Genomic DNA, 16,248 nt, shown 5'->3' with positions numbered 1-16,248 from the left:
CAATCTGTCCAGTGAGTTTCTAGACACTATTTGATTAAAGTCTTAGTTGTGTGCATATAGTTATGTATATGAAATATGGCATTTAAATTAGTATAAAACATTACTACTTATAAAATTTCAACTTAAAAAGGGAGATATTCTTAATATCCTTTCTCTTAGTAATAAAACATTTTGATCGTGAGAGTTTTCCTAATTAAAAAAATTACCTGCTAGGATCAACATTACTTGTCAGACTTTTTTAGTTTCATAACTTGAAATGTTTATTTATTTAGGTCCCCTTAACAACTCCATATCAGATTGCTAAGCAACGCTTTATATTATCAATACATACAAGTCTAGAAACCATCTATTGGGACACACCCATAATAATTCTTTTTTAACAGTACTTCAGCAACAAAACTAAAATGGAATTGACATAATACAGTAACAAATTGCTGAAGAAATTTCATTTAAGAGCTTCCTGAAGAAAGCACTCATCTATTAATAAGGTTGGGCGTTATAAAATGTATTCTGGTCCTCCCAGTTTATAGGGAATCTATTCCTCAGGCAACACCTGTGAATTACAGAAAACTTAATTCCAGTGATGCACATGTGTAACAACTTCAAATGTATACCTGTGAATACCATGAGTTTATTATTAACTGTTGGAATTTTTAATCTGTTAAATATAAGGTAATCTCTGTAGCCTAATTAGAAGAGAAAGATCAGAAATTGCAAGGTGATGTTCATTTTTCACATTCAAAATCAGATTGAACCACATCTTGAATTACATGACACTTTCATAATTGCGAATATCGTCCCTTATTTTATTTCAATATATTTATAAAAGTATGGGTTTTTTTAACCAGTTTTCAGCTCATTGATAATGAAGGAACACAAAGTATACAATGTGGAACCACAAACAATATTGTGAAGCACTGCAATTATAGAGAGCCTGTTGTCAACGGAATAATAGGTTGTGATATGTTTAAAAGGTCCTTACTCTGTTAAAATAGCATGTAAAATTGATGGCTGAAAATGTGAAACTGAATGCAGTTGTTTTATAAGTGACCTGGATAATGGTGGCAGGATAAAAATAATCATGCCACTAAATTTTTTAAAAGACCAACAGATCTCCCGTACTATGTTCAAATCATGTTGAATAATAGAAATGTTTTAAAGGTCAGAACTACCTCACCAAAGTGTAAAGTGTAATACTTTGCTATTAAAGTGGAGCCTGCAAGTGGCAAGTGGTATTCTGAAATATACATTACTTCTACAGCTGCCAGCATTTTCAAATATTGCTCCTTGCACAGTGAGAGGGCATTCAGCCATAGTTCAAGAATACAACAGAATGTGCACCCTGAGAATATTTCCAAAGGTAGCTTTAAGTTAAGAAACCCATAATCACACAGACTGAAATTTCCATAAATAATCTGGTTGCAGATAGAAATAATTTAGTTTAGTTTAGAGATACAGTGCGGAAACTGGCCCTTCAGCCCACTGTGTCCACACCGATCAGCAATCACCCATACACTAGTTCCATCCTACATACTAGGGACAATTTACAGAGGCCAATTAACATACAATCCTGCACGTCTTTGGAATGTAGGTGGAAACCGGAGCACCCGGAGAAAACCCACATGGTCACAGGAAGAACGTGCAAACTCTGTACAGACAGCTCCGGCAGTCAGGATCGAATGCCAGGCGCAATAAGGCAGCAGCTCTACCACTGCGTCACTTTGCCGCTCCTTTTTAAATGGAGCCGATTAGAGTCTGAAGTAGGGCCTTGACCCGAAACGTCACCCATTCCTTCTCTCCACAAATGCTGCCTGTCCCGCTGAGTTACTCCAGCATTTTGTGTCTATTTACTGTTTAAATAATCTGGACAAATAATCTGAAGATGGCCCCGATCGAAATGTTATCTATCCATGCTCTCCAGAGATGTTGCCTGACCTGCTGAGTTACTCCAGCCCTTTATGTCCTGCTGACATCTGATGATCATCAGTTTAGGGCAAAATATGGTTGAGGATGTGAGTACCATGTTTCCTTGTTTTTGCTTGCAGTGTCAATATTGGGCTGCTCTGAAACGTATTTGCACAGAACATGGAGGGTGTGTCTATTAATTGGTCAAATAGGTCACGGTGGATTCGCTGATTTGATGTAAAAGAGCCACATTGCAAGCGTTGAAATTTGGATATCACGGAGGGCCTTAGTCACCCTACTTTTATCAACCAGCCATCAAACCTCAACGTACAACTTTAACAGGCAAACCTCCAGCCACTACTTGCCTTAATCACACAAAACATGAAAAAGTCTAAAATAAAACAAAAGGTACTGATGGTAGCCTGCAATGATCAAACACAAACGGAGGTTTTACAGAGCAAAACTGTTATTTATTGTGAAATTTTAGACATTGAAATGTGTTTCACATGGGGTGCGGAAGCACAAAGTATTTTAGACCCATTCTGTATCAAAAACAAAACGTGACAGCATTCAGGTAGCAGATTTAATACTTCAAAACAGACAGATGTCAATATGTATTTTGCTTTGGTCCTAATTATTTGTGTAAAGTCATCAGGAGCTGGGCAGCAGGGAAATGGGCACTTCAGCCCAACATGTCCATGCCAACCTTTTTGCTCATCTGCGCTGCAGTAATCCCTCCTGGGCTCATTACAACCATATCCTTCCATACTTTCTCTTTCTATGCCGTGCTCTCTGTACATGATCATTTATTCTATCAAAAAAAAACAGGCCAGAGCACAAGGTACCAGTTTTGGGGAAATAATTCGTAGCAGGAAATGGTGAATATTTATAAATTTAGCAACCATTAACATAAATGCTGAATTCATTAACAATATTTCAAATTCTGGAAAGGGGAAGAAATTATAAAATTAAATTATGAAATGACATTGACTTTTTAAATCTCTGCTAAACAGTTCCCTGTTTATGTGGAATTTGTTTTAGATATGACTATAGCTATATCTAAATCCTGAATGTATGGTGAGGACTTAAGCCACACAGGATGTTGATTCTGTGCTAATTATGAACAATCTATTTCCAAAAAGATAGTGGTTACCACACAGCAGAGGACCAATAGCCTTTCAGACAGTGGACCGGTTTAGTTTAGTTTAGAGATACAGCATGGAAACAGTCCCTTCGGCCCACCAAGGCAGTGTTGACCAGCAATCTGCATACTGTAGCACTATCCTTCACACTAAGGACAAATTACAATTTTTAACCAAAGCCAAATTAACCTACAGACCTGTGTGTCTTTGGTGTGTGGGAGGAAACTGGAGCACGCGTGGAAAACCCACATGGTCACACAGAAAATGTGCAATCTCTGTACAAACAGCACCCGTAGTCAGGATCAAACCAGGGTCTCTGGCGCTGTAAGGCGGCAACTCTTCCGCTGCACCACTGTGCACGGTTGCATGGATGTAAATGACAATTCCCTACTATTTGTTGTGGTAACCAATCATGGAAAAATACACTTTTGTTTTAGAGTAACATTTTCTCATTGAATGACTCCACTGTGATTTAAATTCAATCCGGACATCCAGTGCTGTTTGTGTGGAGTTCTCACATTCGACCTGTGACTATGGTTCCACATCCCAAAGACTGAAGAGGAAGGCGGTTAATTGGCCAATGTAAATTGCTCCTGGTGTAAATTGGTGAGTGGTAAAATATGGAGGGGGCTGGTGGTGGGGGAGTTGATGGAAATATGAGGAGAATAAAATGGGTTTAGTGTAGGATTGGGTGTTCGATGGAGTCAATGGGCTGAAAAACCTGTTTCCCTTCTGTATGTAAAAACAAAGAACTGCAGATGCTGGTTAATACACAAAAGGACACAAAGTGCTGGAGTAACTCAGCAGATCAGGCAGCATCTCTGAAGAACATGGATAGGTGGAGTTTCGGGTCCTGACCCAAAACGTTACCTATCCATGTGCTACAGAGATGCTGCCTGACCTGCTGAGTTACTCCGTCACTTTGTGTATTTTTGTCCATGCTGTACGGCTCTGTAACTCTTTCTTTCCTCGTGGATACAGACTGTTTATCACAAGACACTGAAACAGTGATGCCTGTATTATTGGGACAATTAGATTAAAAAGTAGTTGAGGATTCCCTTAGGTCGTTTTCAAACAAGCGTGTGTCATTGATGGTTGCACACAGCAGTTATCAAAACTCCTTTTTGACAATCCTTTCAGAAAAAAGAACAACTTATTAATATTTAACAAGTCCTGTTAAAGGCATTATTACATGTTTTTAGGGTAAACGTACTGTTCTGTTCAAAGGCATTTAATGTGGTGTTTGTTCCATTATAGTCTCATAGCTTGCAGAGAAAGTACAGGTGATTGCAAGGTTGGGAATCTCTTGCAGAAGTCACCCTTTTCTCAATTACTTGCTCAGCATGAAAACCTGGTGCACACCACTGCCACTCATTTGCTACTGCCTTCCTTTCCCACTGCTTGCTAAACATGCTTTCCCAAGCCCAGCAAACATCTTGGGTCCACCTCAGGAGTCATCGTTGTTTGCTCAAGAACCAATGCACAAATCATCACCATATGGCTCGCAGAGTCTGACAGTGGTGCAGCGGTAGAGTTGCTGCCTTACAGTGCCAGAGACACGGGTTTGATCTTGACTATGGGTGCTGTCTGTACCATATGGCCACAGGAAGAACGTACAAACTCCACATAAACTCCTTAGCCCATAATGAGGGCTTAAACAAAAGCTTCACCTAACTTGGGTAAAATGCATTTTAGCATTTGAGTAAGCTTCAAAGTGCAATAAACAGGGGGCTGCAATGAATCTGCTTTCTATCAGTCAATAGCAGGGCAGGTATAGGCATAAATCTGCATGTTTCTCCTGTCGGGAGCAGATGAGCAATGGGCTGCGGGTTTGTGCATCGACAGCTGTTTTGGTGATTGCCCGGTTATTGGACACTAGGTCACCAGTTGTCCCCTCAATCATACTGCTCACCCCACCTCATTTCCTGCATTGCATGAGAAACTCTGCGACGCAGGTTCGGAAGGGCCATCAATTTTGTGGCTTTATAGACAGTCAGTGATTCCCACCCCACCTGCTTTTCTTCTTTCAGATTTCCGATCAAAGGTCCCGGATGTGAAACATTAACTGTTCTCCTTTCTACAGATGCTGCCTGACATGCTAGGTGTTTTCAACATTTATTATGTTCATATTATGTGGGGGAACCTCATTGAAACTCACCGAATAGTGAAAGATCTGGATATAGTGAATGTGGAGAGGATGTTTCCATTAGTGGGCGAGTCTAGGACTAGAGGCCATAGCCTCAGAATAAAAGGACGTACCTTTAGAAAGGCGATGAGGTGGAATTTCATTAGTCAAAGGGTGGTGAATCTGTGAAATTCATTGCCACAGAGGCCGTCAATGGATATTTTTAAGGTGGAGATTGACAGATTCTTAATCAGGAAGAGTGTCAGGGGTTATGGGGTAAGGGCAGGAAAATGGGGTTGAGAAGAAAAGTAGATCAGCCATGATTGAATTGTGGAGTACACTCGATGGGCCAAATTAACTAATTTTGCTCCTATAACTTATGAAACTATATTAGTGCCCATAGTATTTTGAATTTCATTTTCATCCTATTGCTGGTGAGACAAGGGGAAAATGCCAGCGCTGTGTAAAAGCAAGAAAATAAAATGGCACTATGAAGAACTTACATACAACATACAGAAGTACAGCACAGGAATAGGCCCTTCGGCCCATAACTTTAGTGCCGAATATGTTGCCAAGATAAACTAATCACATCTGCCTGCACATGATCCAGATCCCCAAAATTCCCTGGAAATCTAGTTACCTATATGAAAACATCGTAAATATCTATCGTATCTGCCTCTACCAGCACCCCCTGGCTGTCCATTCCATGCACCCACCACCTACTCTGTAAAAATCTTGTCCCATACATCTCCTTTAAACTTTGCCTCTTTCACCTTCAAGCTTGTCCTTGGGGTTGGGTGGAAGGAGTGTGTGTGAGAGAGAGAGCACGGGTGTGAGAGAGCCAGTGTGAGAGTGCGGGTGAGAAAGAGTGGGTGTGAGAGAGTGCGTGTGAGAAAATGCGCGTGGGAGGGAGCGGGTGTGAGAGAGAGTGGGTGAGAAAGAGTGCGTGTGAGAGAGTGCGCGTGGGAGGGAGCGGGTGTGAGAGAGCGGGTGTGAGAGAGAGTGGGTGTGAGAGAGCGCGGGTGTGAAAGAGGGCAGGTGTGAGAGAGCAGGTGTGAGAGAGAGCGCGCGTGTGAGAGAATGTGGGTGTGAGAGAGAGTGCAGGTGTGAGAGAGAGCGGGTGTGGGAGAGAGCGCTGTGGGAGAGAGCGGGTGTGAGAGAGAGCGGGTGTGAGAGAGCGGGCGTGAGAGCGCGGGCGTTAGAGAGCGGGGCGTTAGAGAGCGGGGCGTTAGAGAGAGCGGGTGTTAGAGAGAGCGGGTGTTAGAGAGAGCGGGTGTGAGAGAGAGCGGGTGTTAGAGAGAGTGGGTGTGAGAGAGAGCGGGTGTTAGAGAGAGCGGGTGTTAGAGAGAGCGGGTGTGAGAGAGAGCGGGTGTTAGAGAGAGCGGGTGTTAGAGAGAGCGGGTGTGAGAGAGAGCGGGTGTGAGAGAGAGTGGGTGTTAGAGAGAGCGGGTGTTAGAGAGAGCGGGTGTGAGAGAGAGCGGGTGTGAGAGAGAGCGGGTGTTAGAGAGAGCGGGTGTGAGGGAGAGCGACAGACATTTGTGAATAGAGGATAGGCTTACATAGAAAAGTATATTTATGGAACACGATCAAAGGCGAGGGTTAGCAACACAGGATTACTTCGGTGAGTGGGTTAACTTGTTGAAAATGCTCAAATCCTGTTATAGATCATAGAAAGGTACAGCACAAGAATGTGCCCTTCGGACCACAATGTTTGACCTGAACATGATGCCACGTTAATCTGATTTTATCTGCCTGTACATGATCCATATCCCTCTATTCCCTGCACTTCCATGTGCAAGTTATAGAAGGACATTATTTCCAATTTTTTAATTGAATTTTACTTTATTAATTGTGAGGTAACAAGAGAAGATTTAAGAAAAATAGTCAAGATTTACCTTGCAGTTGCTGTATAATGGTGGGGATGGAATGGTTATCAGTCCTTGGGAGAATTTTCACGTTCAACTTTACAGTTTTCATTTTGTTTTGGTTACCTCCTTAATTTGAGTTTTGCATATCCCCGTAAACCCACTACTAGTTTTCTTACCACTTCACCTACACAGAATTCCTAAATGTCTCAGGAAAGAGGAATGATAGAAGAAGCAGATGTGTATCATGTACACAGAAGCTATATCATTGTCCTGTAATGTCCTAATGTTATGCATGTACAATATTTTCCTGGATTTCATGAATTTCACACTGTATTTAACTTTGAATGAAGGTGCTTGCTGTCAGAATCCCATGATACTGCAAATGCCTTGTGGGAGCTGTATGATTTATGTCTTGCATTAAAAAAAATATTTTGAAGTAAATATGAAACAGTAGCCCATGTATTATTCCACACATCTGACTACAGAAACCCCCCACATGAGTGAAGAAGAATCAAACTAGCACTGAATGTACAATGTTTTATGCTTAAATTTGTTGTTTTTTGACTTTTTAAGTTTGTCTTGAACTTAATATCAGTTTATCATTCAGACTGTATATCACTTTTTGCCCTCAAGATATAAAATGCTAACAGTGATCTGTGAAATAAAAGTCAGGGAAATCCAAATGATTGCTGTTACGTACATATTTTAGAGAATTTGACAAGGTTTATTTATATTTAGGGTGAGCAGGCATAGAATGTTGTAACTACTGTACCAATATTGGTGTAATATTTTGGATATTTCATTGATTTACAAATGAGAAAGAATTTTAAAAAATCTATTCATCCTACATTTCTACAAATTCTGCTTTGAATGCAGGCACAACAGTGCATATTGAAAATATTCTTCAAACAGGCAGATTACTCTGATATTGTGATTCACGTAACAAACTTTTTCAGCAAATTTTGCTAGATTGAAGGGCATAATTATGAGGAAATGTCTTTGATTTCTGAAGCTGTATTTGATGAACAGCAATGATTCTACACATGGACGCACTCATGTACAACATGCACACCAACATACACCTCATGAGTCAGCCAGGCAGACAGGAAAACTCTCACATTCACACATTCTCTCACTCACACACACACATTCTCTCACTCTCACACACACTCGCTCACACACACTCTCGCTCACACACACACTCTTGCTCACAAACACACACTCTCCCTCACACACACACTCTCGCTCACACACACACAGGCTCACTCACACACACACACACAGGCTCACATGTGCTCACACTCTTACTCACATACACACACTCGCAAACACGAACTCACACACACACTCTCATACACTCACACACTCTCACACACACACTCCCACACACTCATAATCGTCCACCTACCCACCCACTCACCCACCCACCCCAGGGCCATCTCGTTCATGCTCCAGCCTGCATCGTGATACCATAACTCAGCAAACCCACTGCAAAGCAGACAGTTTTGAATTTCAGCTGGGACCTGGACGACCTGTTAATGAAACTGCATAAGGGTAAAAACCTACAGTGTTGAGTTATGCCTGTGTTGCAAGCAGACTTGGAGTCAAAACGCTTCAAGCGTTAACGTAATTGCAAGAATGTGAAAAATGAAGCATCAAGCTCCTGAGCAAAGCAAAAGGTCAAACCCGAGCCTCTCACAACACTGCTCTGTGGAAGATGGCCTCATTTTACCATTTAATCAGCCTCGTGCTCTGTTGTCTCCATAATTTTTTTAACCTATTAAAAAATTGCAATTAACTTAAAAAATTGCACTCTGTCTTCAATAAGTGACATTCACTAGCTTTCCATGTTAAAATATGATCTGTGGCATATATGAAAAACACTGCACTCAACCCAGAAGACAGTCAATAAGTGCTCAGCAGATTGCAGGTCACTTGAACTTATGCATGTAAAATAATCAATACTTCTCGAAGATTAGGTTTTCAGGATCTTCAGAAATGACACCGAAAACAAATGTATGGCACCCATAAATACCAACTAGATAGGATTTTTTTTGTTCCTGCTTGCAGACCAAATTCAATTAAAACTACAGTTTTCCTTTATAATAGTGCTACAGTCGTACAGCACTTATTAGTTTCCACATCGTAGTGGCATTACCCTAATACTGCAATAATTCATATAACAAACTAGTCACTACCGACAGAGCAACATCAAACAACTGGGGCTTCTCTGGAAAGTGGATAATGTCACAAAATATATGGTACATTGTGACCTTTGCCTCTTGAATGGATTGGGTTTATTTATATGATCCAGAAAAAACATTATTCATATTAAAAGACAAAAGGCTGCAGCAGCACTCGTTACTTAACCTGTTACCACTGTTTCCATATTAACTGCCGTATCATTTCCTTCATGCAAGTTATATCAGTAGTTTAAAGAAATTGTTTTCACTGACAGCTTCTCTGCTCTTATGTACCCAACCCCTCTGATATTGATGTTGGTTTTACGACGCACACAGTCATGGGAACCTGTGGTTTGTTTAGTCAAGCCTCTGATTATCAAGGAAAGAATTCACCTCTTACCCTGCTCACTGCTGTTGTCCCCACTTTGGGAAGCATGTCCCCCACTGGAAGGTCCCGGTGTGCCTGCGGAGTGCGTGGAAGTAGCGTCATCATGGTCTCTATTCCAAGATGATGGGTTCTGATACGAGAAATCCACCAAAGGATTTGTCCAGGTGGTATTCCCAAAGCAAGTGCAGAACACAGAGAACAAAGAAAGGAAATAAATTAGCAACACAAAAGTTCAAGCAAAATGATCATTTTTCTAAATGGAACTCATTTCCTTAATGACATCTTCCTAATGCTTGACAACAGCTATTGTTCAGGCAAGATTAACAATATACCAAGATGAAAATTAGGCTGATCTTCAAGGACCATTGTCGTCAGTATTGTTTTATTATAAATAGGGTGGCACAGTAGTGCAGCAGTAGAGCTGGTGTCTTACAGCACCAGAGACCCGGGTTTGATCCTGACCACGGGTGCTGTCTGCATGGAGTTTGTAAGTTATCCTTGTGACCGCATGGGTTTTCTCTGGGTGCTCCAGTTTCATCCCACACTCCATAGACACACAGGTTGTAGGTTATATGGCTTTGGTTAAGTTGTAAATTATCCCTAGAGTGTACGAGAGTGCTCGTGCACGAGGTGATTGCTGGTCGCTGCGGACTCAGTGGGCTGAAGGGCCTGTTTCCAGGCTATATATCCAAAGTCTAAAAATTGAATAATATTTTGTTATATCTTTGCACTAAATGTTATACCCTTTATCTTTTACCCGTGCACTGGCCTGATTGTATTCATGTATAGTCTTTTCTCTGATTGGATAGCATGCAAACAAACAAAAGCTTTTCATTGTACCTTATTACACATAATAATAAACTAAACAATATTTTGTTGTAAAACTTAACTAGGGATTATAGTCTTTACCGCTGCATTAAAAGGCAGGTCTAATATTAAAAACACGCAAGATATTCACTTTTACTAGTTCTGATGGTGTTCTTTTCCATTTTGTGATATGGAGGTATACAGTTTATATACTAAAGCCACGATTGAGACTGAATACCACAGCTTACCGCTGCACTGCAGAATGTTAGCTACTCCTGCCCCCCCCCCCCTCCCCTTTCCTGGTTCTTCATAAAGCCATGCCTCTACTTAAAGGAAAACAGGATTTCTACTGTACAGGAAGGACTTTATCAGCACCACATGAAGGCAGGGAAAAGATGGAATTTCCTTTCACAGACCAAAAAAAAAGAGAAAAATGACACGTGAAAAAGATCAGCCTTTGGGCTCGATCTGTAAAACTCAACACCTGCACACTATCATCATTGCCAACAGGCACTTCAACTTGTGAGACAGCCCGATGTGTACAAGGCTTACAGTTAAAAAGAATGTTGCGGTACAAAGTGAATAAAATAATTAGACAAAACAGTTCAAGTCATAAAAATATAAATACTTGTTTCATTAAAACAAAAAGGCAAGCTACAAAGAGCCGACACTAACAGCTCTAAATCAAACACAGAATAAAGTGTAAATCTCAAATCAATAATTTTACCATTGTGCAGACGATGGTGGAAATAAAAACCAGATGAATCTGCAAAAGGATGAATGTTGACTAGACACAGAGCAGCTCTACCACAGCAACAAATTAATGCACACCGTAAAACAAAAGCAATGCTGTTGCAAATTGTGGATCTGCAGCAACCTCAGCCTGGATTCTGGAGGGTTGATGACCAAGAGAGTCCCTTTTTATCTCTAAGCTAGGAAACCACTCAAGCAGCTTTGAGCTGAAGGCAAACAGTAGGCAAGAACTCTTCAGGCCGCTGCAGACTCTTAGCGTCAGCTGTTTGCCGGATGGTAATCAGATAAAGAGCTATGAGAATGATGTGAAAAAGAGGGAGACAATAGCCCTGCGTGAATCTGGTTCAGTAACAACACAGAGCTGGAACCTTCCTGTAGAAACAAGACAAATGTAACGAGTTCACCTAGATGATGGTTTAAAGGGGTGCACAAAGTGCATCTAATTTTATGCACTGGCAGTTGCCTTAGGTTACTCTTGCTATCACTCTTTAACACAGATACAAAGATTATATTTGCAACCCAATAACATTTCTTCTATATTCCATTCCAAATTTGAACAGAAACAAATTAAGGTGTTATTGTCAGTATAAGAAGATAACTGCAGATGCTGGTACAAATCGAAGGCATTTATTCACAAAATGCTGGCGTAACTCAGCAGGTCAGGCAGCATCTCGGGAGAGAAGGAATGGGTGACGTTTCGGGTCGAGACCACCGTTCAGACTGGTATGTGAAGTTATCCGTTCTGAAATAAGTATTTCTAGTTTTACGATAAATATTATTCTTTATGCTTGTTTACGTTGCATCCGTTGAACTTAACTATTAAACTAATTAACTAAACTATTGACAATAACACCTTTTATTCACAAAATGCTGGAGTAACTCAGCAGGTCAGGCAGCATCTCGGGAGAGAAGGAATGGGTGACGTTTTAGGTCGAGACCCTTCTTCAGACTGAAGAAGGGTCTCGACCCGAAACGTCACCCATTCCTTCTCTCCCGAGATGCTGCCTGACCTGCTGAGTTACTCCAGCATTTTGTGAATAAAAGGTGTTATTGTCAATAGTTTAGTTAATTAGTTTAATAGTTAAGTTCAACGGATGCAATGTAAACAAGCATAAAGAATAATATTTATCGTAAAACTAGAAATACTTATTTCAGAACGGATAACTTCACATACCAGTCTGAACGGTGGTCTTATCATCAGTATGCATCCTATCCCCCTTTCCTACATCACACAATGGCAATGGCTGCATTACTACCAAGCACAACGTACAACCACAAGAGATACAACAAACATGGAATGATTCCAAGCATTAGCAAATAGCAGGCTACAATGATTCATACCACTACCAATACATTCCCCTCCATCTCCATCACATCCCCTCCAAACTCATTCCTAATTGAGTTAAAAAGAGTTAAAGAGAGAACGCCTTGCTGAAGAGTGAATGCAGCGCAATAATAGGAGCGCAAAAATAGATACAAGAAGCTATGTCTCCAGGGACAGTATTTTCTATTTGCTGGTCTACAGACTCACAGCTGATAATGCAAGTTGTAATTAATATAAAAGCAGGAGACAATATGGGCAAAGCTTGTACTGGCTGGGCCACAGGAGAACACTTTACCACCATACAGTCCCTCTCATTTACACATCCTATCTTCCACAGCAAATGAAAATTTGCCACTGTTTTCTCTCTTAGAAGTCTGATACAAATTTAGCACAGACACTTAATTTTGCTGCGGGAAAATGTTAAAAGAAAATTAGAATAAGAACGGAGACAGAGAGAATGGATATCAAAGGGACTCAGAATGAGCATGATGGAGAGAAAAAGACAAAAAGAAAGAAAGAGAGAGGGAGAGAGAGAGAGAGAGAGGGGGGGGGGGGAGAGAGAGAGAGAGAGAGAGAGAGAGAGAGAGAGAGAGAGAGAAGAGAGAGAGAGAGAGAGAGAGAGAGAGAGAGAGAGAGAGAGAGAGAGAGAGAGAGAGAGAGAGAGAGAGAGAGAGAGAGAGAGAGAGAGAGAGAGAGAGAGAGAGAGAGAGAGAGAGAGAGAGAGAGAGAGAGAGAGAGAGAGAGAGAGAGAGAGAGAGAGAGAGAGAGCCTAGTCTCAGAGCAAATTAAAAAATAATTTAATATGTTTGCCTTTTGTTAGTGGGGTGCATTCATCATAGTAAGCAATGTAAATATCTTTACCAGCCGCATTTTATGAAAGAAAGCTATTTTTGATAATAAAATTATACATCATTTGTCAAACTCTCTATTTGGGGACATATCTTTTCAAATCATGTTCTTGAGTCATTTAATTTTGTGAACTTTTCTTTTTAATATTTATATAGTACTTTAAATAATTTTGTTTGATATTGGAAGTTTCATATTTAATAAACTCGGCATGCCCTTAGTTTTTTTTGTGTCTAACTACTACACAGTTTAAAGATAAAAAGCTAATTTAGGCAAATTAACCTTGTGTACAACGTAACGTATTTTGGACTCTTTCATTGAAGCGTTGCAGTATTTTATGCTAACTGGTAATAATATCAATTTCAAACGAACATAAAAAAGAATTTAGTTCCAGAGGTATATTACACAACCACTTAGCACATGCCACCAAATGATTAACTGAAATAATGATGAATCTATAGAAACCAATCATTAAAGAAAAAGCCATCTATCTTTAAATTACCTAATCTGATAAGATTTTTTGATAATGAATCACCACAATACAGATTGTCGTTATTTGGAATAAAAATAGCCATATCATTGCTAAAAGTAAATATTTATAATTATACATTTCCTATCAATAAAGCGTTAACAGTTTTTTATAAACCGGCATCTGCAGTTCCTTGTACCTAATAATTCAATACTGTGGTACAAATATTTCTGCCTATTCATGTATATATTTCCTTAACATTTAAATTGCAATCCCTGCATCGTAACTAATAATCCATTAATAATAGTAAAGAAAATTAAAAATAAATTCAGGTATGCACGATTACAAGGAATGATTTGCTGGCAATTACTTTAAGGTAGTAATTCAATCTTGGGCTCCTAATACTCATGGACTACTCAAGCTTTGCCCTGGTGTTTGTGACATCATCATAACTGTGCAATAGAATTACTGCTTTATATCTCTGCACCAGAAATTAATTTTATTTTATTGTGAGGGGGTGGTTGAGATTGTAATTAGTAAATAACAATTCTGGCTTTTCATCTATTTTCCTTTTTTAAAATGCAATCAAAATTAATAGTGTGGCAAAAATCACAACAATGGGATTACCACTTTACTAATCTATAATTCTTTGAAACGGTGTTCCCCTGTTTTTTCCCCCGCAAATGTAACTAACTTACAATTTTAATCGTTCTCGGGCAAGGCAGGTAGAAGGTTTAATGCGCAAATCAATTCCAATTTTAAAACCATGCAATAATAAATAGCAACAGTTCTTTTGGCCAATAAATAATTATGTTGGCTGATGTTAGTATCAAGGGTGTCAAGAGAGTAAAAGCAAATGTGTGTATGTATCTAACCTCTCAAACTACCCAACTAAAATGTTAACAGTTATTTGACTTTTTGGCCTCTACATACACATGCCTACCTTCCCCCAACAGCCTCAATGAAGTACTAAAGTGTAAAATGGGGATTTCTGAGAAGTAGGTAGATTCACAGCTGTACTTAAAAATGGTCTCCAGAACATGCAGCTGCCCCTCCTCAGAGCGCTATTTGCTGACTGCTAAATATTTCTGCCTGAACCCTTGAATGCAAACCTGTTTTACCTTACCCAAAACTAGAGCAACAAATCTGAAGCACAACCTTGGACTTCATAGTTTGCAAGGGGAAATTAAACCATATTATTACAAGTTTTGCTTTGAAATATCTATTCTATGCATTTGCCCTGAAAATATTTCACATTGATATACTTTACTAAGCACAGGAATTCAAAATGCATTACCTGCATCTTCATTTTATTTTACATTTCATTTCAATTAACATACATCCATAATCAGGTTATAAACCTTTCTTTTATTGGTAATTCATTAGCTGTCACCTATTTATCAGGGTTATGCTAAGCAGTACTCATGAGTGAATAGTTTGTCCTCATGATCAAACTAGGAGGAGAAAGCCATTGCTTTCACACTTTAAAAGCATATAAAAAAATACATTTGCTTCTCCTTTGTCTATAGAGTGAAACAGCAGCAAGAGTTTAAGCATTGCCAATCCTGAACTCCTACTGTTTAAAACTAGTGTTAACTCAAAATCCTTTGCAATGCAGGCAGCTGCTACCAGAGCATTTTAATAGGCAAAGCAAAATGGTCTCCTTAAAAATGGCTCTGCAACTATTTTCTTTGCTTTCTGTCATTTTGTGAGCAACAGTAGAGGCGGGCAGGTTTTGCTATTTCTATATCTGCCAGCAGTATCCCTGTCAAAAGTGCAAGGCAATTTAAGCCAGAAAAAATATTCACTGGCAAACGTTCAAAGGAATGCTACCAAGCAACAAATGATTTCATGCAAAACAAATTAAACGTGTCGACATAAGCACAATCATCATATATAACACAAAGAAATGTTCATCAACTTTTCATTGCTGAATATGCTTTCTAATGCTAACCCTGAGCAATTTTGCCAGAAGGATGACATTATTGGATCTAATTCTTTCTCCCAAATTCTCTACAATAATGGTGACAAATAAAATATCTAATAGGGTTGGTAGAATTTTGGTTTAACATGGCATGTGTGCACAAGGTGTAAGCAAACTGTTCACTGTTTTCATTTATTTGGTCATTACAAACTAATAATTTAACAAACAACTGCAGAAGCTAGATTATAAACAAAATGACACAAAGTGCTGGAGTAACTCAGCAGGTCAGACAGCATCTCTGGGGAACATGGATAGGTGAAGTTTCGGGTTGAGACTCTTCTTCAGATAATTATAACAACTAGTGCATTCTCTAATGATGTAAGACATAAGTGAGTTTCTAGGAAATATTGAAGAATTGATTTCATTTTTCAATTTCTAAGTGTTTAAAATGTATTGTAATCCTTTTTAAGTAGTCCACTGTACGATGTTAAACCGCATTGTGGCCTCTTAGAGA

The 16,248-nt window shown here is 39.6% G+C and overlaps 1 protein-coding gene across 5 annotated transcripts in view; it reads right to left on the bottom strand.

The window, feature by feature from the left end:
* meis2a (Meis homeobox 2a) overlaps positions 1–16,248 on the bottom strand; it is a 119,183-nt gene that overhangs the window by 92,986 nt on the left and 9,949 nt on the right. For all 5 annotated transcript variants that reach the window (XM_078406388.1, XM_078406387.1, XM_078406391.1 and 2 more), the window contains exon 7: positions 9,624–9,741. In XM_078406388.1, coding sequence (XP_078262514.1) covers positions 9,624–9,741 — 118 coding nt within the window. The remainder of the gene's footprint in view (positions 1–9,623; positions 9,742–16,248) is intronic.

This window comes from Rhinoraja longicauda, chromosome 10, assembly GCF_053455715.1.
Source record: "Rhinoraja longicauda isolate Sanriku21f chromosome 10, sRhiLon1.1, whole genome shotgun sequence".
NCBI lineage: Eukaryota > Metazoa > Chordata > Chondrichthyes > Rajiformes > Arhynchobatidae > Rhinoraja > Rhinoraja longicauda.
The sequence above is the reverse complement of the archived record's forward strand: the minus strand, read 5'-3'. Positions and strand labels throughout refer to the sequence as shown.